At 46.9% G+C, this 25,986-nt stretch overlaps 1 protein-coding gene across 1 annotated transcript in view; it reads left to right on the top strand.

The window, feature by feature from the left end:
* The window catches only part of GRIK4 (glutamate ionotropic receptor kainate type subunit 4), a 296,004-nt gene that overhangs the window by 154,487 nt on the left and 115,531 nt on the right, over positions 1-25,986 (top strand). The window contains exon 7 of the mRNA XM_069468807.1: positions 25,610-25,771. Coding sequence (XP_069324908.1) covers positions 25,610-25,771 — 162 coding nt within the window. The remainder of the gene's footprint in view (positions 1-25,609; positions 25,772-25,986) is intronic.

Genomic DNA, 25,986 nt, shown 5'->3' with positions numbered 1-25,986 from the left:
AGAAATGATGATGATGATGTTACCTGGCGGACAGAGGTCGAGTCACTGGAAGACTTGGGTGAGCCACACTGGAACTCTGAGCCCCCGTTTTATCATTTTTAAAATGAGGATAATAAAACCTTGGAGGGTTATGAGGATTAACTAAAAATATATTAATATAAGTAAAATGCATTATAAATAGCAAAGTACTCTATGTTTCTGAGGCATTGCATTTTTTTCCCATATAACGCTATGATGCTTTCAGTTTTCAAAGAGTTTTTCCCCGTTCGCGTGGGCGTGGGACGAGATGTGCTCTGGGAGTCAGAGAGTGCTTTGAACCTGGGATTAACAGGACTCACACTGCACGTTTGCAAGGGGAGATGAGAAAAGTAACTGTGAGTGAGGCTGGTTGAATAATAGTCAAGAAAACAGAAGCAGAGCCATTGCGAAAATCTGTGAGAGAATATTCTGGAAGCTTCTCATTAGTACCTTGGGTTTCTAAGAGGGATAGCCGTCCAACAGGAGTAAAGACACTTTTTAGGACCACTCTTCCTGCCCACTTGCAGCTGAAATTTTAGGGCAGAGAGAGAAGGGCTTCGTACAGAGGGTGATGAGTTATCCTCTCTGCTTCTCCAGCCCTTCTCCCCGGTCCAGGTGCCAACCAGGCTTTCATTCTTCTTTACTCCTTCTCGGAATTCCTAGGGAGCCGGGTCACGTCCCATCTCTCTGAATTCTGCCACAGCGATGCAGTAGGTTCTCAGATCAGCTTTTAGAGCACAGGCACGATGAGCTGGAGAGGCATGGGCAGTAACGGTACCTGCCTCGGGAGGTAATACACACACCAACTGGCTCACAGTGCAAGTTTAGTTGGGGGAAGTTATTATTTTAAGAAGTCTAGTTTATGCTTCTCATGGGCTCAAAGGAATGGGAGGTACTTATTTTGCTGCCCGGCCTCTAATGGTCTGTAAAAATGACTCATAAAATGCCATTTTATTTATTTCTAGAGAATGAATAGAAGTAGGTAGTTCGGTTATTGTGTGTGACGGAACCGACCCATTGTGGGGTTTATTTGTGTCAGTAATTACCGAGCAATTGATTGAATGCCCATACCTCACTCCCATCCAGGCAGAAGGAAAACTGATTGATTTAGGGCATCCATAATAAATGAATTAGGTTAACTGCTCTGGATTCTGTCTGTTGATTACCCATCACAGGAGTTGGGACAAAATTATCCATCACGAATCAGACTTCTAACCCATCAATTCATTTGACCCTACAGAAACATAGTTTCTTTCTCTGTCAGGGTCTGGCCAGCAGGGAGAGTGAGTGTGCCAATTCTGGGCCTTGGGTGACAGGTGACGATGCAACACAAGGAACTGAGCCAGCGAGGGTGGAGGCTGTGAGGAGGACCACGTGGCTATCACGGGCAGAGCCAGGAAGAAGCTGGGCGAGTCCGGGGAAGAGCCGGGTCTGTGGGTCCAGGGGAGGTGGCATTCAGTGACACAATGACAGTGAGGTGTCAGGCAATGAGAGAGACGCAACGTACAGGGACAGATTCCTCCAGAACAGAGGAAGAGGTATTATAGATGTTGAAGGCACACAGCGAACACATATCCAGGTCTTTTATTTATATTATCTATTTCAAAATGGGGTTTGGGGTAATTTCTACTGGCAACAGCTTTTTCCCCATCTTCTGGTTCTGATGGGTCAGGAATCATTCCCAGCAGAGCAAATCTCTGACAAACAGACAGCAAGGGCGCCTGGCTAAGGTGGGGGCCAGGGGCAGAGGGCTAGCTCTCGGGGTCTAAATCACAAGAATTTGAGTGGTAAATTGAGGGCACTTGCCAGGATGTGCACTTGACCAGAGATCAGGTACGTGGCATAGAACCAGGCGGAAACAAGTCCTGGGGGGGAGGCAAAGTGAGGGGTCAAGAGTACAGGCCAACATGAGATGGACCAAATAAGCAAGGCAAATAGCGTTATTGTGCAAAGTCACAAAAGATGCACGAGCGACCCAGAGAACTGGTTCCTGCTCTCATCCAGAAATCAATCGGCCAGCCTTCCTTCTGTCCTTCCTTCCTTCTTCTCTTTCTCCCTCTCTCTCTTGAATTTTTATTTTGGTAAAGTACTAATATATACCACATTAAATTTGCCATTTTAACCTTTTTTAAGTTTACAATTTAGTGGCATTAATTAAATTCACAATGTTGTGCAACCATCGCCACAATCTAGCCGTAAAACTTCTCATCAACCCAAACAGAAACTCGGTCCCCATTAACCAATAGCTCCCGATGCCCCTCGCTCCAGCCCCTGCACTCGACTTTCTTCTCTGTGCAGTCGCCTGTCCCAGCCAGGTTCCCCCTGTAAGTGGAATCTCATAGTGTTTGTCCTTTCGTGTCTGGCTTATTTCACTCAGCATAATGTTTCCTAGGTTCATCCATGTTTGTACTATATGTCAGAATTTCATTTATTTTTCATTAAAACTTTGTTTTCTTGTGATAAAATACACATAAAATTTACCATTTTAACCATTTTTAAGCCTACTTTTCAGCGACATTAAGTACATTCACATTGTTGTACAACTGTCACCACCATCGATCCCCACATCTTTTTTTCATCTTCCCAAACTGAAATTCTCTACCTATTAAACAACAATAACTGCCTCATTTTCCTGTCCCTCGGCCTTTGGCAACCACCAGTCTTTTTTTTTTTTTTTTTTTTTTTTTTTGAGACAGGGTCTTGCTCTGGTGCCTAGGCTAGAGTGCAGTGGCATCATCATAGCTCACTGCAGCCTCAAACTCCTGGGCTCAAGTGATCCTCCTGCCTCAGCCTCCTGAGTAGCTAGGACTACAGGGATTCACCAACATGCCCAGCTAATTTTTCTATATCTTGTAGAGATGTGATCTCACTATGTTGCTCAGGCTGGTCTCAAACTCTTGTCCTCAAGCAATCCTCCCACTTTGGCCTCCCAAAGTGCTAGGATTACAGGTGTGAGCCACTGCACCTGGCCCCTAGCAGCCACCTTTCTGCTTTTTATCTCTATGAACTTGACTACTCTAGCTACTTCCTGTAAGTGGAATCATACAATATTTGTCCTTTTGTGTCTGGCTTATGTTAATTATATTAATATCTTTAAGGTTCATCCATGTGTTAGAATTTCCTGCCTTTTGAAGGCTAAATAATACACCATTGTACATATGTATACCACATATTGTTTATCCATTCATCCACCAGTGGACACTCGGGTTGCTTCCACCTTTTGGCCGTTGTGAATAATGCTGGTATAAGCAGGGATGTGTAAATATCTGTTCAAGTCCCTGCTTTCAGTCCTTTTGGATATATGCCTAGGAGTGAAATTGCTGGATCATATGATAATCATATGTTTATTTATTGAGGAACTGCCAAACTGTTTGCCAGAGTTACTGTACCAATTTCCATCCCACCAGCAATATCCAAGGGTCCCAGTTTCTCTACAACCTTGCCAACACTTGTTGTTTTTCTTTTTTTTTTTATAATAGCCATCCTGATGGGTGTGAAGTGGTCAGATGTGTTTCTGATTTCTATTTGAAGTTAGCAAATTGAAAGGAGCAAGACCACATGGCTGAAGCTGAGAGTCCTGCTGATTAAGAAGCTTTATAATGAGAGAAAGTAGTGGTGTGCAAAAGCCCAGTACCCACAGTTGGTCAGGACGGGTAAAACTCCCCCGTTCAGGAGCTTACGAGCTGTATGGCCCTGAGGCTCTTGGGGCTTCAGTTTCCTCATATGTAAAATGTAAATAATAATATCTGTCTTGAAAAAATCTTGGTAAGAATTAAAAATTAGCTATTGATAATACTGTTTGTGTCTGGTAGGTAATGCTAGCTGCTACAACAGATAACCCTCCCCCCCAAATCTCATAGCTTCACACAATGGAAGTATTAATATATTCCTGACTCAAATGAAGTCCCAAAAGGGCATTCCCGATCAGTGGGTCGCCTTCCATAAGCTCATTCAGGGGCTCAGCCTTCTTCTAGCTGATCAATATGTCCTCCTAGAGGCCAGGGGTAGGAGAAAATCATGGAGGGTCACACACAGGAGGGTTTATGGACCAGGCCTGGAAGGGACACAGATTATTTCTGCTCACAATTCCAGTGGCTTGAACTCATCACATGGCCACGCATACCTGTAGGGGAAGCTGGAAAATGCAGGCTGGCTGCATGCCCAGGGAAAGGAGGAAATGGGTTAGGTGATCGGGAAGCAATCTGCTACATTATGGAATTATTACCCATCTTCACACATCTCTTTCACGTATGCTAGAAAAACAATTAGCATCCTAAGCCCTGGCTTGTCTGTTTAGAGGATAACTGATCCTGGAACTAGAGATTAGCACTTAGTAAGGGTATCAGCTCCTGTCTGGGTAGGGAAGGCCCAGGACAGTCATAGATGCATTGTGCTTCCTCTGCTCTTTGCTCTGAGAAGGAGTCTCTGTCTTCCAGTCGGCCTCTGGGTTTGGCTGGAGGAAGCCTTTGTTCTGCAAGATTGATGGAAGTTTGGATAAAGGACGTGAAGAATTAAGGGCCTCTGGGCAAAGCCCAGTCTACCGTTGAGACAGCAGAGGTGGTTGATGCCATCTGAAGAGAAGAGGTGAAGGAGGAAGCTCAATTTGAGCTCATAAATCTGGAGGGATTATCCAGCTACTAATGAACCCAGGGAGATTTGCAGTCACTGCCTAATAGAAAAGATAAAATCGCTCTAATCTATTGTTGGAGAGCACATAGGCCCTGTGCCAAATGAGGGAGCTGCTGCCTTGGTGGAGAGAAGTGTTGAGATTTAAGGGTAAGGGTCAAAAGTCACGGAATGTCAACGAAAGGTGGGAAATAATTGAGTGCTGGAAGCTGGAGGCCGTGTGGTCTGCTGGCCTCTGGGCTGCTACGGCCTTGCAGCTGGCGTGGCCAGCGGATGCCATCACCACCGTTTCATTGCCGTGCCCCAGGCGGGCCAGGGCTCCCTGCTCTTGGCACCACCATCTCTGTGCTGGAGGCCAGGCGGCCATTTGTGGGGTATCTATGGAGGCAGTGGGCACCGGAGCCTTTCTTTTGGGGACTCGAGAGAGAAGGGTCTGAGTGCTGGGTGTGCAGTGTTGGAAGGCAGGGGCAGGCATGACCCTAGCAGGGGCCTCAGCACATACAAGGCAAGGCCCTGCATGAGCAGCGAAGCGGCACTAGTTCCAGTCCTGCCACTAACTAGCTGGGTACATAGTAACAGGGATAGCTGACACTTACTTTCTTTCGGCGAGGCTCTGTAACAACAGCTTCATAGTTATTTTCTCATTTAGACCTCACAACTACTGTGGCAGAAGGTACTATTTTATCCCTATTTTAGACATGAGCAAGATGAGGCTTGCTTGAGGCTTATAAAGCTTTGGTGTCTTGCTCAAGGCGGTAGAGCCAGACCGTGAACCCAGGCAGTTAGCTCTTAACCTCTCTACTCTGCTATCTTTATCTTGGCAAGCCATTTTTCCTTGTTGGGCTTCAGTTTCTTCATCTGTAAAATTATGAAGTTGTATTAGGTGATCTCTGAGGGCCTTTCCAGCCTTGGACTTGTTTCATCCTATGTATCAGCTGCCCCCAGCCCTGGGTCTGTAGCCTGTTAGGAATCAGGCTGCACAGCAGGAGGTGAGCAGCAGGCCTGCGAGGAAAGCTTCATCTGCATTTATAGCCACTCCCCATTGCTTACTATCTCTCCTCCCCTGGCCCGGTACATGGAAAAATTGTCTTCCATGAAACTGGTCCCTGGTGCCAAAAAGGTTGGGGACCTCTGCACATGGTTGGGGACATTTGAATTCACAATGCCCTGGGGTTAGGAATGTTCCCTGGAGAAAGGGGAGAATGACCCATCAGATTGGAGGGCCCAGGTGACCTGAGCTAGCAGCTTCTGTTAACCTAACAGATCCTCAGAGTCCCAGCTCCAGCCAGGTCCCAGCAAGCCCTGCAGAAATAACCCTCCATGCCCCAGTCTCCGTCTTGTTTGGGCAGAATGGATATACACAGCCAATTTTCTCCACTGGGTTCATTTTATTGTCAGCAGACCCCAGCCTGTGTTTATTTTTCCAAAGGTTTATCAGAGAGGTTAGCCATAAGTAATTGAAATTGCTAAAATTATTACAGAAAGGGGACCGAGGGCAGACAGGGAGGAAAGAAAGAATTGATTCCGTGAGGAAGTGAAAATGCACCCACCCCACTCTGCTGCTCCTTTCTTTGGCCAGCGGACCCTACCCATCTTTGGGTCTTACTTAAATGTCACTTCCCCAAGGAAGTCTCCCCTGCCAACCTCCCCCCAGGTTGAGTCTGCTGTCACACACTGTCACAGCACCCTGTGTTCTGTATTTTGGAGCATTCTTCTCAAGTGGGAATCCCTTCTTCTATGCTAGCCTCTTCCCCAGACTTTGAGCTTCCTAAAGGCAAGGCCGACTGGCACACAGTAGGCACTCAGTAAATGTTGAATGAGTGAATGGAGTGTTTCATAACATTATAGAGTTCTCAGAGTAGGAGCGTGGCCAGGTGAGATAGGTCATCTTACATCCAGTAGGAATTCAGCTCACGCCACCCAACTCCTCCAGTACAAAGGAGCCCAGCTTGCTGCTCAGCCAGGGAGAGCCGGGCCCTGCACCCTGCTCCCCAGGTCACCTCAGTACTTCCATAGCCCACGCAGAAACTATCTGGAATGCCCTTCCTCCCATTCTGAGCTGGACAGATTTGAAGTTAAGGCTGTTCAGGACCCTTCAGAGTGGTTTAGTTCAGGATCCGAGATTCAGGGTTGCATGGGCCCTGCTGAGTGTGGGTGATGTCAAAACCTCAGGCCCAGGGTTGGCATCGAGAATGACCATTGAGGTGGGAAAGGGCAGAAGAGTACAGGGACAGTCAGGCTGATTGTGCTGAGTGGCCTCTCCGTCACCTAGGGTTGCTTTCTCCACTGGCCACACCATGCCCCGGCCAGCCTGGGTCATGTGACCTCTTCAGGCTGGCACATGGAACCAGAACCCAAGGGTTTTCAAAACAAAACCTCTCTTTCAAGTTATGCAGTTCTCTAGTCCTGTCCCCCTGCTCCCATGGCTTGGCACATGAGGGTGGGTGAGCCTCATCACTGTGTTGACATCGAGTGTGGAAACATGGTTTAACAGAGGCAGCCAGGGCCTCAGATCAGAGAGGACTTGAGTTTTAATCTGTGCCCTGCCATATGTCAGATGGACATGTGGCCAGGTAATTAACCTATGGGACTTGGAGTTTTCCCTTTTGTAAAATGAAGATAATAATGTATATTTTATAACATCATTTTGTGAAGATCATGGAAAGGTTCTAATCTTCAGTGGGTTATTAGTAAGTATTATTTCCCTTTGCTCTTTTTTCCCCACTTCCCTGTTGGCCATTTCCATCTGTAGACCTCAGTTTCCTGATTTACTGCCCTAGTTTCCAAAACTCCAAAGCTGTCATCAGACACGCTTCAAAACTGGCCTCTTACCTAGTTGGAACTACAGTTCCCAAGATACTTGTGCCTTTTCCATAGCTTTCAGTCCTTCACTGAATGTGCATCATACACACACACACACACACACACACACACCCCTGTGCACATACACATCCAACACACACATACACACACATACACACACACACACAGTGAACCAGCCAAAAGCTACAATCCATCAGTTGGACAACTTTCTAGTGCCAGAGTAGTTGATTCTAATGTGTAGTTTATTGTAAAATTATTAAGAGTATCCACATATTTCAGCTTTATTGAGCCTTTTAGGAGAGCCACTCTGCATAATACAGTATACTTTGGTGGATAAGTATGTTTTTAGTGCAACTTGAAAAAGAGTAATGGAGTGGAAGCTCCCGGGTGTTGTTCTGAGCTGCCAAGGTACCACTCCCACCAAACGAAACCCTCAGAGGTGGCAGGTCTGGCGGTGATAAATGTCTCCTGGGCATACATGGGCACAACAGCATCTTAAGGAGGAGCTATTACTCCAAAACTGTGCTCTCTGAAGCTGCTAACCCTCCTGTACTTGTTCTCTGAACAAGGCTGTTGGAAGATGGGGGTGTATTCAGAAGGGGAACCAGCAGGGAGAAGCAGATTCAGGGGGCACTGACTGAAGATTTGTTTTTTGCATTTGCATTTGGGGAAACTGTGGCTGACAGCTTGGAGCTCCTTGGCACAAATCATAGGATTATGGAATGATGAGCCAGCCATGATTAAGCAGCTTACCTATGGAAAATGCTAGAATCAACTACCTTTATTCAACAAACATCTATTAAGTGCCTGGTGGGGAGTACAAGGCCCAGTACGATGTGGTCCAGCAGGACGTGCTGTGAAGAGGTCCTGTCTATCAGTGCAAGGCTGAGCCCAGAGAAGGGGGCATTTAGTTCTTCTGCGGGAGCGTGGAGAAAGGTTTACAGATACGGCTTCCTTTATGGAAGGATGGCTTAGAGATGAGGATGGGAGAGTGACATGCAGGCAGAGGTGAGTTACAGTGCCTGCTGTGTGTGGAGCCACAGCCCGCATGGAAGGTTCAGGTCAGACGATATCCTATCTGCCATGCAGAGTTGCTAGATGTTTTCAGCGTCGGAGCTGACAACAGTAGGCCCAGGATCTTGTCTTGGCTGTCTCACTGCCTGACTGTGCGTGATCTTGCACAAGTCCTTCCTCCTCTGGGGAGGGACTAAGGCTCTCCAAAGACTTTTCAACTATGAAATTCTGTTGAGTTTATGGATTGAAGAAACACAGAATAGATGACTGGATGAATTCTCCCGGCCAGCCTGTTTTCTGCGTGAAGCAGGTGGCTGCCTCTTCGTGGGTTTCCAGCGTCCTCATCTGGCTTACTCATCCCTCCAGGCCCTCAGCTGTCCAGATTCCCCAGAGTGGGGGAGCACCCCTGTCTTGGGAGCTGTCTCGATCTCTCACTCCCCCTTAACCAGAAATGCCTGTCCCATGTCCCCCACTCACACCTTAGAGCCCTGACAGATGACGGGCCTCCCCAGTCTGAAAATCCAATCCACGCCAAAGTGTTAATGGCCATGATAGCATGGAAGTTTTTTTGGATCATGAGAACATCTAACTAAATTTCACCCTTTTACACCTGAGCAAACAGAACTGAAGAGGGACAGGCTTGGCCAGGCTCTCGCAGTGACTCAGGAGTGGAGGGAGGCGGTCCCCAGGCTCACAGCTCACACACTCACCGGATCAGCGTTAATTGAGCACTTACTGTGCTAAGTGTGGTGGATACAAAGATGAATAAAGTTACAGTCTTCCACGAGGTCAGCCTAGAGGGGAAGAAGAACCCAAACAGATCATTGTAAATCAATGGGTTTAATAGTTATGCCGATAGGCACAGTGTATTATGGGGTTATCAAAGAAGGGCCTCTGAACTAGCCTGGCAGGTTCGTAGAAAGTTTCCTAGAATAGGCCACACCCAATGGGCCTCAAAGAATCAATAGGAGTTAGCCAGGTGGAAAAGGACATTCTAAGTGGAGGGTACACGCAGTTAATGTCTCACCCCTCCCAGAAAACATTTGCATTTTAACCAAGGCCTTAACCAAAGAAGTAGATAGCATGGGAAGTTGTGGAGGTTGTAAGGAAGGTATTTTGGGGGTGGGAGAACCTTCATATTACTTTACACAGGCAGCCAACTTGCCTGTACTGTGTAAGACAGGGGAAGAGGAAAGGCATGAGTCCCAAGTGGACCTGAGCCAGCACCTTTACCTTGGAGCTAGCTTGTCACAAATGCCTATCCCAGGCCAAAGATCACAAATCCCAGGCCCAGGAATTACCACCACTTGAATAGCTGCCAACAAATGTCCCCCCTTGAAGGGATGGGCACCACTGGCCTGAAATGAGAATATACACCAGAGGGGCCCCAGGGCAAGAGCGGGGAGATCAGGCAGTCCTGCAGGTGGCATGGCCCTGACTCACTCATGGCGCCAGCTACTGTCTGATAGGTGAACTCTATTCTGCCAGCCCAGGAGTCAGCCCTGTAACCCTGCAACCCAAGGCAGGAGGAAGTCCTGCCTGGAGGAGGAGTGCTGCAGGGGAGCTGTGGCAGCCCCTCAGAGGTACACACTGAACTCTAAGATGCCAGGTGCTAGAGTTCAGCTTCAGCTGGAGCTCAGGTGACCTCGGGCTGGCACTAATGCTCTGTCCTCCTTTCTTATTGCCAGAATTTACAGATGGTCACTCTTCCCTCAGAACTGACATTTTCCCTCTCTCTCCCCTGCTAGTACCTGGTACAGGGCTCTAGACCAGGCCAGGTTTGACTCAAGCCGCTGCCTTACTTGGCTGGCTGGTATGTGGCTGCTCACTAAGTCCTGTTGGGCAAAGGCAGAAAGAAGAAGAGGCCTCAGAGATGGGACCCCTCCCGTGGCAAGCCCAGGTGACCAGAGGAATTGCCCCAAGCTGCATGGGCGGCTTTCCCAAGAACTGCCATGTTTAATATATTATATCTGCGTCCCTTCATCTGTTCTCTACCCACAGCAAGAGTTGGTCTCAGCTGGGGCTGGTTAATCAGCATACCCGGGAAGGGAAAAGCAAGACATTATTGTCAGTTATCCTGGAAGAAGAACCAGGTACTGTACCAGGGATGCAGGATCATTGAAAACGAAAATGCACCAATTAGGCTTTTATCCCTCCCAGAGCTTGGGTGGGGCAGGAGGAGCACCTTGGCCTCCCGGTGAGCTCCAGGCATTCAGGGAGGCCGGAGTTTCCATATACACTCGATTCCTAACCAAGGGGTACGGGGTGTGAGAACAGAGTGAGTATTGCCAGGAAAATGAACAGACACTGAAGAAACGTTCGATAGGGGGTGTCGAGACCCTGGCAGAGGGGAAGAAACACTGCTTTGCATCGGAGAAACCAATTATCAGACAACCCCTTCGCTGATGTGTGACAGACAGCATGACAGGGAGCCAAGTCCCACGGGACCCCCAGAACCAAGTTTGAGATATTTGTGAATCATGCATTTAATGAAAATTGAAATGCATCCCTTGTATCTGTCCCCGACACACACACACACACACACACACACACACACACTTCTGTGCCTGTGTGTGTTAGCAACTGGGTGCATCCGACTGTGCATGTAAAATAAATCAAATTGAAATAAGAACTAGACTCTGGGGACTATTCTCGTTCAATATCTCTGGAAGCATAATGGAAATGCCCCTCTTGGACTGCGCGGGCCTTCTGTCTAATAGAGCTTTGGGGGAAGGGGAGCCTGCCTTGACCTCTGTCACAGAGTCGTTAGAGATTCAGATGTCTCATTAATTTAATGAGAGATGCCTCCGCCTTCCTTCTGTCTACTGATCCAGCAATCTCCAATTATCCACCACCAGGAGAGTCTGATAATAAAAATGTACCCATTTCCCAAAGCTGGTATTACAATAATAGTTGTTCCTGGTCTGAGTACCAGCAGCGTGCTGGACAGCGTGCCGAGCACCTTCTACTCAAGATCTTTGGCCCCCAAGAGAACACGACTAGGTAGGGGCTGCAGTTCTGCACGGAAGGCAAGTGGGGCTCAGAGAAGTTGGAGAGCCTTGTCTAAGGTTCTTCAGCCAACAAGTGGCAGATGTGAGAAGTTGCCTTTCACCTCCCAGCCTACATCCCGTTCTCATCAAACTGATCTTTGTGGCTTTTCTGTGCTGTATTAGTGTTTTATTGCAGTGTCACGAATTACCACAAAGTTAGCAGCTTAAAACAGCACCATTTATCAGTGCAGAGTTCTGTAGGTCAGTAGTCTGGCATGGTGTGACCGGGCTCTGCTCAGGCTGAAATCAAGGTGTTGCCGGCTGCTTTCACACCTGGGCCACAGGGTCCTCTTCCAAGCTCACTCCTGTTGTTGGCAGAATTCACTTCCTTGCAGTTGTAGGACTGAAATCCCTGTTTTGTTGCTGGCTCTAGGCTTGGCACAGCTCTCAGCATCTAGAGGCCACACTTGGGTCCTCTCCCCATGACTGCTCCATCTCATCCACAGGGGACCTCCCTCTAGCCCGGGACCTCCCTCTAGCCCAGTCCCTCCCTCCCTTCAAACTTCTTTGACTTCCTCGTCTGCAACCAGCCAGTGAATACTCTCTGCTTTTAAAGGGCTCTTAGATCAGGCCCACCTGGATGATCTCCCTCTTTAAGTCAACTGCATCATACAGCACAACCTACTCACAGGAGTAAAATTTGTCATAGTCACAGTCCTGGGGATTGTGTGTGTGAGTGTATGTGTGTATCTGTGTGTGTGTGTGTGTGTGTGTGTGTGTGTTGGGCATCCTTTTAGAATCCTGCCTACCATGCATGCCAACAGTGTAAATTAGTTTATTTCTTTTACTTTCCTCTCTGTCACCTGGTGAAAGGGTATACAAGGAGAGATCTAGCCAGGGCACCTGGAGGAAGGTGCTGGAGAAATCAGCGCATCCCTGATAATGCAGATGATAGACATCATGTTCTTTCTGCCGGCCCAAGGTGGCGCTCTGGGCAGGGCACATCTGTTGGCTTCTGATGTGATCTGTAAACTGGCCCCTGAGCAAAGGCTGAGAGCCAGGACAAAGGGGGAAACTGAGGTTTCTTGTGACTGCTGCAGCTACCAGGGAGGCTCGTGGCATTACGGAATTTGGGCCTTGCTGAGAAGAGTATTTGAGATTTAATGAATGTTTGGGAAGCATGGAGAGACTGAGAATAAAAGACATTATGGTAAATCATATTATTATTATTACATTATAAGTGCTATTGTATTACAAGCACCATTAGGAGTAGCAATTGCTGTTATTATTAAGCAATCCAGCTTCTCCATCCCCAGCACTAGGCTCTACTCAATGTCAAAAGCATCAGCAGCTCAATTAATCACCATCCGAGGTCTCCCCTCACATTCACAGCCCAGCGGTAAGCATGATGCCTGCCCATCCCTCTGAAGCCTCCAGCCATGACTCACATGGTAGACGCCTCTCCTGTGAATTCCAAAGCTGGATTTTTATCTTGGCCTAGAGTTATCATCCTAAAACCATTCCTGATCATATTGCCCTCTTGCTTATAACCCTTCAGTGGTTCCACCATTACGATCAGGGTAAAGTCTGAACTTTTAAACATGACATAGGCAGCCTCTTATGAACTTACTTCTGGGCTTGCAGTTGCCTGGGTTTATTATAAGCTCTTGCTGCTCTGGGGCTCTGCACATGTTCTTGTTTCTCTGTCTGTGAAACTCCTCTTCCCACTTCTTCATCTGGCTGACTCCTGCTCATCTTCCAGGCCTCAGCTCATGAAAATCAGCAGCAATTCTGGTAGAAGGGACCACTTCACGTGCACCGCACCTATACTTAGCACTCTCCAGGACTCGCCTCTCCCTTGCCACTGAGTATAAGCACCTTGAGGACAGGGACAGGATTTGCTCATCTAGTGCCCAGTACAGTGTGCATGCTTGAGAAGGACTCATATTTTTGTTGAATGAACGAAGGAATGAGTGAGACTAACAAAGATCAAAAAAATGGCCAAGATCTAAAAATCCGTTATGTATATTTCCTTCCATCTGAGAGCCCAGTGGCCTCCTGAGCACGTGAGAGTCAGCAAGGTGCCCAGCCCTCGTGGAGAGCCCATTATTCGATCCTGCTCCAGACAGGGGCAGGCAAAGTCAGTGAGGAGGCAGAGGCCACTGACTGACAGCATCACTCATCTTCTTAAACAACTCCTGGACCCCCGGTGAGATGAGGGTTGTGCCTTGAGTAATGCACTGGGACCTGGGAAAGAAGAGACTCAGCCCCTGATGTGCAGACAGGTGGCCTGATCAGTGGCCCCTGAGTGCAGGGGACCTCAGAGGTGAGCAATCAATGCCTGCCGAAGGAAGCAAGCCTGCAGAAAATCGGTAGCTCTCCCTAGCCTGAAGGGAGAGCCCACAGTGTCCACCATTCCTCAGCTCAGTTTGACCCCCTGGAGGTTTCAGCTGCACAGTGAACTACACAGTTAACAACTACTTATTTAGTGCCCAGACATACAAACCAGTCTTGTAAATAAAATATGAAGACAGTCACAGCTGCTACCGAGGCGGTGGGAGGGCTTTCCACCTGGCCTCTGCCTTCTTCTTCCTGGGAGCGAATGACTGAAGTCTCTGTAAAGGTGGTTCCACACTGATGGGTATTCACAGGTGAACATGAATTCATTCAGTGAGTGTGTATTGATTTCTTGCTAAGCACAAGTGTGGGGTATGGTGCAGGGCATAGAGCATTGAACAAGATGGAACATGGTCTACCTTTGGTGTCCTGTTTGTGGACTCGTGTTGGGAAAGAAAAGCAGAGAGTGGACAGAGATCCCGGGAGGGATGGATACGCACGTTCAGGTCATGGGGGTAAAAGAATAGGAAACATACAGGGAGAAAGAGCCAGAGCTGGGAGATGTAGGACCAAATCTCCCGTTAAATGGAATTCATTGACGGGTATGAATTAGCCTCTCAGCTGCTACTGTCTTCAAAGACCTTATTACACAAAAAGCAATCTCCCAGCCTGCAGAGAGCACAGGCTCTGATGCAGATAAATAGACAGACAAGTACCCACAGTTAGGTGGGGTGGGGAGGGATGGAGAGGATGTAAGGGTACCCGGGAGATTCCGGACTTCTGGTGGCTCCAGGGCTCTCCTGTGAAAGGTTCAGAGAGGACTCCTGAGACAAGGGACTGGGGCCTGGCTTCTGCCATGCACTGGGTCCCAAGGAAAATTGAATAGATAGAGCTGTGAAGAAGGGCCTCGGGGAGTTGAAAGGACCAGGCTGCCAATGGAGTGAGAGGAGGGACAGCCTGACAGGTGCCCCCTTCCTAAATTGATTCAGTCAACATCGCCTTTTTTCCACGGGGGATGCACCAGAGCAGATACTGATAATGTATTTGCTTCAAGTGGCAACTCGTCCTTGGGGAGATAGCTTTGAACAAGTTTGTGATAAAAAGCTCTAAGTGATGATAGGTGTATATATGAGGTAGCACAATTGAGTGGCCAGTTCTGCCTGGCCTGGGTGATGAAGGAGGTCAAAGTGGACACTGAGGAAAATGTAGGCAGGAATGATAGCATGAAAAGACTTGTATGTCTAGCTAAGGACTCTTTTTTTATTTCAAAAATTTACAAGGATACAAATGTTTAGGTTACATATATTGCCTTTACACCACCGGAGTCAGAGCTACAAGCTCATCCCAGACGGTGAACACCGCACCTGTGAGGTGTGCATTATCCCCTCCTCCCCTCTCCCACCTGCCCAACACCCAATGAATGTTACTTCCAAATGTGCCCATAAGTGTTGATCAATTAGTACCAATTTGATAGTGAGTACATGTGGTGCTTGTTTCTCCATTCTTGTGATACTTCATTTAGAAGAATGGGCTGCAGCACCATCCATGATAATACAAGAGGTGTTAGTTCACCATTGTTTTTTTGTGGCTGAGTAGTACTCCATGGTATACATGCACCACATTTTATTAATCCACTTATGTACTTATGGGCACTTGGGTTGTTTCCACATCTTTGCAATTGTGAATTGTGTTGCTATAAACGTTTGAGTGCAAATGTCTTTATTATAGAGTGACATTTTTCCTTTGGGTAGATACCCAGTAGTGGGATTGCAGGATCAAATGGTAGTTCTACTTTTAGTTCTTTAAGGTATCTCCATATTACTTTGCATAGAGGTTATACTAGTTTGCAGTCCCACCAGCAGTGTATGAGTGTTCCTATCTCTCCACATCCATGGCAACATTTGTTGTTTTGGGACTTTTTGATAAAAACCATTCTCATTGGAGTTAACGGATATCTCACTGTGGTTTCAATTTGCATTTCCCTGATCATTAGAGATGTTGAGCATTTTCCATATGTTTCTTGGCCATTAGTTTATCTTCTTTTGAAAAGTTTCTGTTCATGTCCTTTGCCCACTTTTTAATGGGGTTATTTGATTTTTTCTTACTGATTTTCCTGAGTTCTACATAGATTCTATTTATTAGCCCTTTATTGGATGTATAACATGCAAATATTTTCTCCCATTCTATAGGTTGTCTATTTGATCCAGTAATAGTTTCTTTGGCTGTGCAGAAGCTTTTTAATTTGATGAGGTCCCATTTATTTATTTTTGTTGTTCCTATGATTCCTTTTGGTGTCTTCCTCATAAATTCTTTGCCCTGGCTGATGTCTATAAGAGTTTTTCCAACATTTTCTTCTAGAATTCTTATGGTTTCTTGCATTAGGTTTAAGTCTGTTATCCATCATGAGTTGATTTTTGTGAGAGGTGAGAGATACAGATACTGTTTCAGTCTTCTACACGTAGCTATCCAATTTTCCAGCACAATTTATTGAATAGGGATTCTTTTCCCCAGTATATGTTCTTGTTTGCTTTGTCAAAAATCAGATGGCTATATGAAGATGGTTTTATGTCTGTGTTCTCAGTCCTGTTCAATTGATCGATGTCTCTATTCTTGTGCCAGTACCATTCTGTTTTGGTTACTATAGCCTTGTAGTATAGCTTGAAGTCTGGTAAATTGATGCCTTCCAATTTGTTCTTTTTGCTTAAGGTTACTTTGACTATACGGGGTCTTTTCTGGTTCCATATGAAGTGTAGAATTATTTTTTCTAGATCTGTGAAAAATGATGTTGGTATTTTTATAGTGATTACATTGAATCTGTAGATCACTTTGGGTAGTATAGACATTTTAACAATGTTGATTCTCTTGGTCGATGAGCATGGTATGGTTTTCCATCTGTTTGTGTCCTCTGCTATTTCTTTCCTCAGTGTTTCATAATTCTCCCTATAGAGGTCCTTCACCTCCTTAATTAAATACATTCCTAGGTATTTTATTTTCTTTGTTGCTATTGTGAAAGGTATTGAATCTTTGATTTGGTTCTCAGTTTGACAGTTATTAGCATATAGGTATGCTACTGATTTCTGTACATTGATTTTGTAACCTGAGACTTTGCTGAATTTGTTTGTCAATTCCAGTAGTCTCATGGCAGAATCTTTGGGGTTTTCTAGATATAAGATCTTATCATCAGCAAAGAGTGATAGTTTGACCACTTCTGCTCCCATTTGGATGCCCTTGATTTCCTTCTCTTGTCTGATTGCTCTGGCTAGGACTTCCAGCACTGTGTTGAATAGAAGCGGTGATAGAGGGCAACCTTGTCAGTTTCCAGTTCTAAGTGGGAATGCTTTCAGTTTTTCCCTGTTCAGTATGATGTTGGCTGTGGGTTTGTCATATATGGCTTTTATCATTTTTAGGTAAGTTCCATCTATGCCTATTTTGATAATTGTTCTTATTAAAAAAGGGGGCTGAATTTTGTCAAATGCTTTTTCTATGTCTATTGAGAGAATCATACAGTCTTTTTTTTTACTTCTATTTATGTGGTGAATTACATTTATGGATTTTAGTATGTTGAACCATCCCTGCATCTCTCAGATGAAGCTCACTTGATCGTGATGGATTATTTTTTTTGATGAGCAGCTGAATTCTATTTGCTAGGATTTTATTGAGAATTCTTGCATCTTTATTCATAAGGGATATTGGTCTGTAGTTTTCTTTTTTTGTTATTGGGTCCTTTCCTGGCTTTGGAATCAGTGTGATATTGGCTTCATAAAACATGTTGAGGAGGATTCCTTCCTTCTTGATGCTGTGGAATAATTTCTGCAGGATAGACACCAGTTCTTCTTTTGCAGGTCTGGTGGAATTTGGGTGTGAAACCATCTGGTCCAAGATTTTTTAGGAATTTGTTTTTGTCCTGTATGCAATAAGGAGTCTTTTGTGGGGGTGAGGTAGAAGCTCATGATCAGATTTATAGTTTAAAAAGGGGATCAGATTGGGGTTGAAGGATAAGGTGTTCAAGTTACAGAGTGATACAGTCTTAAGGACATCTTTCAGCATTCTAGCTTGATTATAATAGGTTAAGAAATCGGAATCTTTTGGTGTTCTCAGGACTCCTGGGTGAGAACATTTGAAGTTGTCAGTCATTAACAATCTCAGGAAGGGGGGATGGGTTGACCCCATCTCCCGGTGGCCTAGCCCTGTGCTGAGCACACAGTAGGGAAGACAGAATAAGTGCTGGTCTTGTATGCCAAAGATCCAGATCTTAATTCCAAGTCTGTCTTTTGGAAAAGACATTTAACTCCCAGGAACTTCAGTTTCTTCTTCTACCAAGTGGGAATATGGATGAAACCTGTCCACTTCCAAGTGTGGCTGGGAGGCCCCAAAGCAGTACATGAAAGCACCTTATAAGCTGTGTAGAGCCCCATCCATGGGAGTGGTTGATGTTATTATACTCACTAATAAACTGATATTCAAATAAATTACTTTGATTTGGGTGCCAGCTTTCTCTCCCAGGCAGTTAGGGGCCAGGGCTGAGCATGGAGCAGAGAGGATCAAAGGCTGAAGCTTGGGTGAGAGCAGGCAAGAAATAAGGAACTGTTTGAAATCCCACTGTTAAGTGGGTTATGGAGTTTGACACACCACTGTTAAGAAATAGAGCCAGTTCTGGAGTGAAGAGGCTGCAAATGAAGATAGCACAACCCAACTGGATCCAGGTGGCAGAACTGGGAGAGATTCCAGAGGTCATAAAAACATTGGGGTGATCACTTTTATAGGCTTCCCGTGATCCTGGCAGGAAGGGAGCTGTTAAGGTTCTTGGGCCAGCTGAGACTGAGGGGCCTTATGCAGAAGCCGGGAGGTCTCAGGAAGGCCCCCTCCTGTCACTGCCTTCCTCACTGCCTGCTAATGATGTCTGAAAGTACATGAGCTATTTGATTACAACTTCTAATAATAGTAATAACTCAAGGATTCTATATCATACTTCCAGTCTACATAGAGCTTTCGTGTGTATTATCTCTTTTGAGTCTCACAACGGCACTGTAGGTATTATTTCCCCCACTTTTAAATGAGGAAACTTATCTAATTAAAAGAGATAAAAATAAAGACATTTAAATTTTTTTTACAAAAACCAATAATTAGCTTTTCTAATGTGGGATTTCAGAGAGGAAAATCTAGGACAAAATGCCAGTAGACAGTATATGATTTAAAATGTTCTAACTTCAAATCCATACCCTCTCTCTCTAGCACAATTATTCTCCTAACCATTTAATTAAGCCAAAGAGGCAGTTTTTGGTTTCACTGATTTTCTCTAGATGCCAGAGATACAGCAATGAGCGAGACAGTCCACAGTACCTTCTGGGAGTTCACGGGTCAGCAGGGAAGCATTCATGGCTCAAATAATGATGAACATAGAGAGATTTTCCTAGCTTAGGCTGCTAAGCAACTCTCAGCAGAATTTGGCCAAGTTCATGAAGCTGCATTCAATTGTCTGCTTCTCTGCGCCACCTTAGCCACACAAGCCTTCGGTTATACTGCGTTTATTCCTAATCCCTTCCCACCTGCCGCACCCTGGCGTTTGCTCATATTCCTCCTACAGCTACTTCATGCTCAACAGACATGGTGTGGGGCAGGTCTCAGCTCTGCCCTGTTCTCTGTGGAGTGCCTTCCACTTGGCACACAGTTGGCGGTCAGTACACTGTAGTAGTTATTAGTACCGTTAATTGATTTGTTATTATTATTTATGGTTGGAAGATCTGGAATTCAACTTAAGCTTTCTATGGTGACACTAATAGTCACACTAAACTATTAACACCTTATGGTGTTAATAAGAAAAACTTATGGTGTTAAGCAAAACTTTTCTCATTTGGCAAGTAGCTAAGAGTCACTTCTTGCCAAGTGAGGGGGAAGAGAAAGAGGAAGGAGAAGCCCCCAGGCCAGATATTTCCTTTTGGCAGGGCCCAGATGTAGCCTGAGGACTCGGAGAAGGGGGCAGCTCACCCTCTTTCATAGCACCGCAGCATGGAGGATGGATTGCACTTTGCATGGATTACCCCTGCAAGGTAGATGTTCTTATACACACTTTATAGGTGAACAAACTGGAAGTTGAGAGACCTGCCTGAGATCACCCAACTAGTATGTGGCCAAATCAGGATCTGAATCCAGAACTGTCTTACTTCAAAACATGGACTTTCTAGTACATGCTGAGGTTTGCTGATGCCACATTGCACAGTGCCAGGGGGCCCATTCACATTGTCATTAGTATAAATGGCACCCGGGGGTTGAACAATACAGTGGCCATCTGTCCCAAGATCAGAGGCATGATCTTCATTAAATAGGCAGCTATTGCAAAGAAGAAACTATGAGGCCCTAACCTGGAGGAGTTGGAAAGGAAGGGAGATTCAAGAGACATTCAGGAGGAGATTTGATAGAATTGGCTAATAGATTGGTGCGAAGTTAAAAGACAAAGCGAGTTGAGGCTGTCTCTGCAGTTTCTAGCTTAGTTGGCCAGGACAATAGTGATGCACTTACTGGGTTAGGAATATTCCGGAGAAGGGGGAGAAGGGGCTGTCGAGCAGAGAGAATGTCACAGAATGCCACTTGCCCTACTTCCCCATTTGGCCTGAGTTAGGAGATGGACTTGACTCGAAGACACGTCTGGATTTGTGTTTTCATTGCATCCTTTTCTCCTTAAAGTCAAGCACAGGAGCCAAGCCTGTATCATTAGAAGCTCTTGTGCTTTCATTTCTAGTCAACCAACCTTGTCCTCTCCCCTGGGTTGACTAACTCCAGTTCCCAGTGATGGGACTTGGCTGCTTAGCCCAGGCCGAATGTGTCCCTCCTCCTCAAAGAGGACACCTCTTTCCCTGCACTCCCCGCCCTTGCAGAGGCTGCCCACAAGGTCTGCCCATTATTTCCCTTACCCCCCCCCCCGTACTCCCAAACACTTGGCACAAAAGTCATGTGTTTCTTAGCACTTGGACCCTGTGTGGTGTGGGGCATGGTCATTCCACTCGCAGCCATGGTAACTACAGAGTTTCCCAATCCCTCTCCTCCCCTCTCCCACCGACAAATCTACCTGAGCCCTGGGACCTCCTCTGCAGTCCCATCCCCAACTCAGCCCCCACTCCCAGCCTGTCTTTGCATCCTGGTCCAGGTGGATGAACAGGTTGTAGGTCCATGGAAAGTTTCCTACAGCTGAGCAGCGAATGGATGCCTGTCTGTAAACCAGGACTTTGGACGTGTCATCCCTGCTGGAGAAAGCGAGGGGCACTCAGGGAGCTGCACCACCCATGGTGAGTGTGCCACGCAGCTCTCAAGCCACATCCACGAGGCAACATCATCCCAGGGCAACAGCTCCCTGCATTCATTTGTGGCTGTGACCTGACCTTCAACTGTAGTGATTTGGATCCTTATATATCACTGTGTACACCAGGATTCACCCACACGCATGCACACATACACATACACACACACATATAGACACATTTTAAAATGCTGTTAACCTGAAGCCCCAGTGATTAAAAAAAAAAAAAAAAAAAAAAGCAATCTATCAGGAATTTGTTTTCCATAATACAATAATGCAACTTCCAGAGGACAATCAGGGGTCGGTACAACTTCCACTCATGCTCTCACACCTTCTGTGGGTGTAAGACTGTGTGATTAGACAGCACTGGCCACAGTGAGGACCTCAAGGCATAGAGATGTCTTAAATCAACAGTCCTTCAACCAACACTGACCAAACAGCTTCTAGGTATCAGGCACTCTGCCAGGTGCAGTGTGGAGTTCAAAAATGAGGCAGGCACATCTTTGCTGTCTGGAAACATAGAGTCCTTTGGAGAGAAACCACACTCGTGAACAAGAAATGGCAGCAGGGGGCTGTCACAAAGCCGTGCACACTTGGAGTAGTGGAGGATTTGGTCTTGGTTCTGCCCTACCACTTGGCTTTGCCAGATGGCCGTTTCCTCTGTTCTTCACCCTGGTTCTTCTGGTGTTGGGACACTGGGACTCCACTCCTATTGGTAGCAGGGACCTCTCAGGGTTGCCATGAGAGCCTGTTCCACCCCAGCGACCACTCCCACCCTTTCTGTCATTTCACAAAGGTCGCAGCTGGCCAGGTAGTGTGGCTGGTGACCCCGAGTGTGTGCATTCTTAGTTAGGGCTGGAGATGGGCAGCAGAAACCGGGTGACCTTTAATCGCTTCCAATCCTGAAATGTGTTAATTTTATGAACTATCTCTCCAGCAAAATGCCCCCACTGCTTGATTTGGGGTTTGTAATACATGCTCCTCTCAATCTGTTTAGGCAGAATTTCCCAGGTTGTGTCCTGTAGAACACTACCGTGAGTCACTCGTGGGCTTCGGAGGGGAAGAAGTGCCCCATAGTCAACGTGTTCGGGAATTTGGGGTTAAACAAAATTAAACAAGCTATTTCACTGCAGGACTTCTTTCAGCCTTTAATACGCGAATGTGCATTATGTATCTCAAAAAGGCCAATATAATATGTGATGCTTTCTTACCTTATTTCTAACCTTATTTGAACTCAGAGCCTTGTTTTTGTGAAATTTCTGAGCAGCACACTTTGAGAAATACTGGCATAGAAGAATTGCACTGCATATAAATTGGTGATGGTCAGCTGTTTCCCATATTCTTTTAGAAAATAGCCTTCAATAGCAGTAGGAGAGTCTAAGTTTAGATGTGGAAGAATTTGCTAACTGCAAGGATGCTTAGAGAGTAGAACCCTGGAGTGTCTTGGGAAATTGCAGTAAAAGAGTGTACCCGCCTTCCTGTCCTTCAACAAGCTACCCCATGAGTCATTATAAATAGAATGAATTATCAAGGAAGCTTCTGGAATCTTTTTATCTTAAGGGGCCTTTGAAAGTAGGATATAATTGAGGGATGAGAAGTTAGGAATTAAAAGGCAGGAAGACAGACCGGCTGACTTCTTGATAGACTGTGTCTAAGTATCTGTAATTAACTCATTCATTCTTACTCTGCCTATAACATGCATTTGCAGGAAACACCTTCCTAACTCAGGTTTCTAGGACAAGTGGAACCAAAATAGGGGGCCAGAAGCTGCCCAAGATCTCTTGGTTGTATTTCAGTAACTATCACATTTGCCACACAGGATGCTAAAGCCTTTGCATACATCTTACTAGTTCCTTGAAACAACCTATAAGGTTGCTAATGCTATTGTATTTATTTTACAAAATGAGGACCTGAAGCCCAAAAAGGTTGAAGACCTTGCCTAAGGTCATGCAGCCGGTGTGGTGCAGAACCTGGGTTTGAACACCGGCCCTTATCCACCACATCCCCAAGGCTGCCCCTGTGAGTCTGTGGACATCTGAGAGATCAGGGCTTCCTTGAAATGGGCCTCCATCCCTCAGACTATGCATGTGGGGAGAGGGTGGAGGGGGGTGATGTGTCTGCCCACACTGATAAGGAAGCCAGGGGAAAGAGGACATTCTTCAGCCCCCACCAGCCGTGGCCAGCGAGGCCCCTTATGTTCCCAACGACAGCCTGGCTCTGCGCCTCAGTGTCTCACCCTTGCCAAGCGCATCTCTTCTCATTAGCCATCTGCCCCCTCGTTCCTGCTGGTAGCCCACAGCACATGGGCAGCTGCCCTGTTAGAGAGAGAGGAGATAATATCAGCTTAGGAATCAATACGTTCTCTGGCACGCCCGTGTTCCCCTGATGGGAATGTGGCAGGATCCAAAATACACTTAATCCTCATCCAACTCCACTCTGTCAGGGGCTGATGGCTGCAAAGGAGGCTTTGTAACTCCAGTCTGCAAGCCGGAGCTAATGAGGCTGGGCTCTGGGTGGGTGAGCTCCGGCCCGGAGCCTGAGGCCTCCACGGAGGCTGGAGATGTGAGCGAGGCTGCAAGAGAGGTGGCAGGGCCTGGAGCAGCGACGTCTTCAGAGGAGACTGCCTGAAGGAAAGACTTGCTTCTGCCTGGCCAGAAAGCCCAAGGCACCTGCCATCTGTCCTGTCAGGCTGCGTGGCCGATGGGTTGGTCTGAGGGTCTGTAAGTACTGTGTGCTCAGGGAGCTGCGTGCAGGGCACTCAGAATGAATGTGTGATGAAGGCGACTTCATTGTGAGAAGATGGCCTGAGCCACATTTTTTTGTTTGTTTGTTTGTTTTTGTTTTGAAACAGAGTCTCGCTTTGTTGCCCGGGCTAGAGTGAGTGCCGTCGCGTCACGCCTAGCTCACAGCAACCTCAAACTCCTGGGCTTAAGCGATCCTTCTGCCTCAGCCTCCCGAGTAGCTGGGACTACAGGCATGTGCCACCATGCCCGGCTAATGTTTTCTATATATATTTCTAGTTGGCCAGATACTTTCTTTCTATTTTTAGTAGAGATGGGGTCTCACTCTTGCTCAGGCTGGTCTCGAACTCCTGACCTCAAGGGATCCACCCACCTCGGCCTCCCAGAGTGCTAGGATTACAGGCGTGAGCCACCATGCCCGGCCCTTGAGCCACATTTGAAGACATTTTTCCAGCAGTGGGTATCCGTGAGCTGAATACGCGATACCCTCTTGCCTGGTTTCCCTGCGTAGGGCCCAGAGAGGGTGTAGAGGGCCAGGCCCTGAGCACAGAGGAGGACACTGCTCCCTCCTATGACACTAACTGGCCTCGACAGCACTCACACCTGCAGGCTAACACCTGGCCCTGGCCAGGTGGCTGGGTGAGGATTGGATGAAGGTTGTTGGGAGAACTCTCTTGAACTTCTAAATGTCACTGCCCCTGATGGGTTTCTCGGAGTGCCTCATCTAAAGTGGCAGTCCCCACCTCCCACCCACCCCCCACAGGTGACAAGTTTGTTCCCTTACTGTCCCTCCCACTAACCTGCAAGCTGCTCAAGAGCAGCAAGTGTATCTCTCTTACTCATGTTCTCTGTGCCTAGACCAGTGTCTGGCACATGACAAACACTTAAATATTTGCTAAATAAATGAAAAAAAAAGTAATGATAAAGGAAGGCAAAACCCTACCTGCAGACCGTCACATTGAGATTCTTAGAAAGCAAACTTGATTTTGGCACTTCTGTGCTAACAGTCCCCTTGGGTCCCGTCACCCACAGGGCAGAGTGCAAACTTCCTGGCCTGGGGTCCGGGGCCCTCATGGTCTGGCCCCTGCCGACCTCTCTGGCTTCACTTCTCACCCTTCCTTCCCCATGTAGCCTGTGCGCTCACCCACACTTTGGGTGCATAAGACTCAGGGACCTGCTGAAAATGCAGACTCCTAGGGCTCAGCTCCCCAGACTCAGATTCAGCTGGTGTTAGGTGGGGGGCAGGAATCATCACTTTTTAACAAGAAACCTGGGTGATCCTGGTGGTAGAATCACACTTTAAGGAGTGATGCTTTCATCCAGGTACACCACGGGCAGCTCACTGAAAGGACGGTGCACTTTCTCACCTCTATGCCTTTGTACACGTGGTGATTTCTGGTTGGAATAGCCTTTGTCCATCCACATTTTCCACCCAGAAAATACCTGTGCATCCTTCAAGATTCGGTTGAAGCATCGTGCCTTCCGTGGACGCAGGGCTGCCTCCGCCAGGCACGTGGGTTTTTTCTTCTCCATCCGGTTGTATATACCTAGATCATTCTGCTTATTTCTTGCCTTCCCACCACCCTGACCAGGACACTGTGAGCTCACAGAGAAACCACTCATAGTTATCTCTGGACCCCTGGTTCCCAGCAGAGTGTCTGGTGATCATTGGACTAGAATGAGGGACCTGGATGTGCTCGAGCAGCGTCCGTGCCTCACGCCGTCCTTGCCTAACCCCATTCTCTATTTCTGACTGCTGGTCTTTCCAGGAGTTCTCGCTCCAGAGAATGGACAGCCTTGTGGACGATCGTGTCAACATCCTGGGATTTTCCATTTTCAACCAATCCCATGCTTTCTTCCAAGAGTTTGCCCAGAGCCTCAACCAGTCTTGGCAGGAGAACTGTGACCATGCACCCTTCACCGGGCCTGCAGTAAGTACCCACCCAGGCTTCTCCCTGGTGTCCCTTCCGCGGGCCAACCCCTGGGTAACGAGCCCTCTTGGAGTCCAGCCTTCTTCTCCCTTCTCCAGTCCCAGCACAAAAGGAGATGTGTAGAGGTGCCGGGACATGGGTGCAAGGGGTACAGTTTGGGAAGCAGTGAGCTCTAGAACAACAAACTTGGTCGAGAAGGCAGTAGGGAAAGAATT

The sequence above is a fragment of the Eulemur rufifrons genome, chromosome 6 (genome assembly GCF_041146395.1).
Source record: "Eulemur rufifrons isolate Redbay chromosome 6, OSU_ERuf_1, whole genome shotgun sequence".
Classification (NCBI taxonomy): Eukaryota; Metazoa; Chordata; class Mammalia; order Primates; family Lemuridae; genus Eulemur; species Eulemur rufifrons.
Note: the sequence above shows the minus strand (reverse complement) of the source record. Positions and strands in the feature narration are given on the sequence as shown.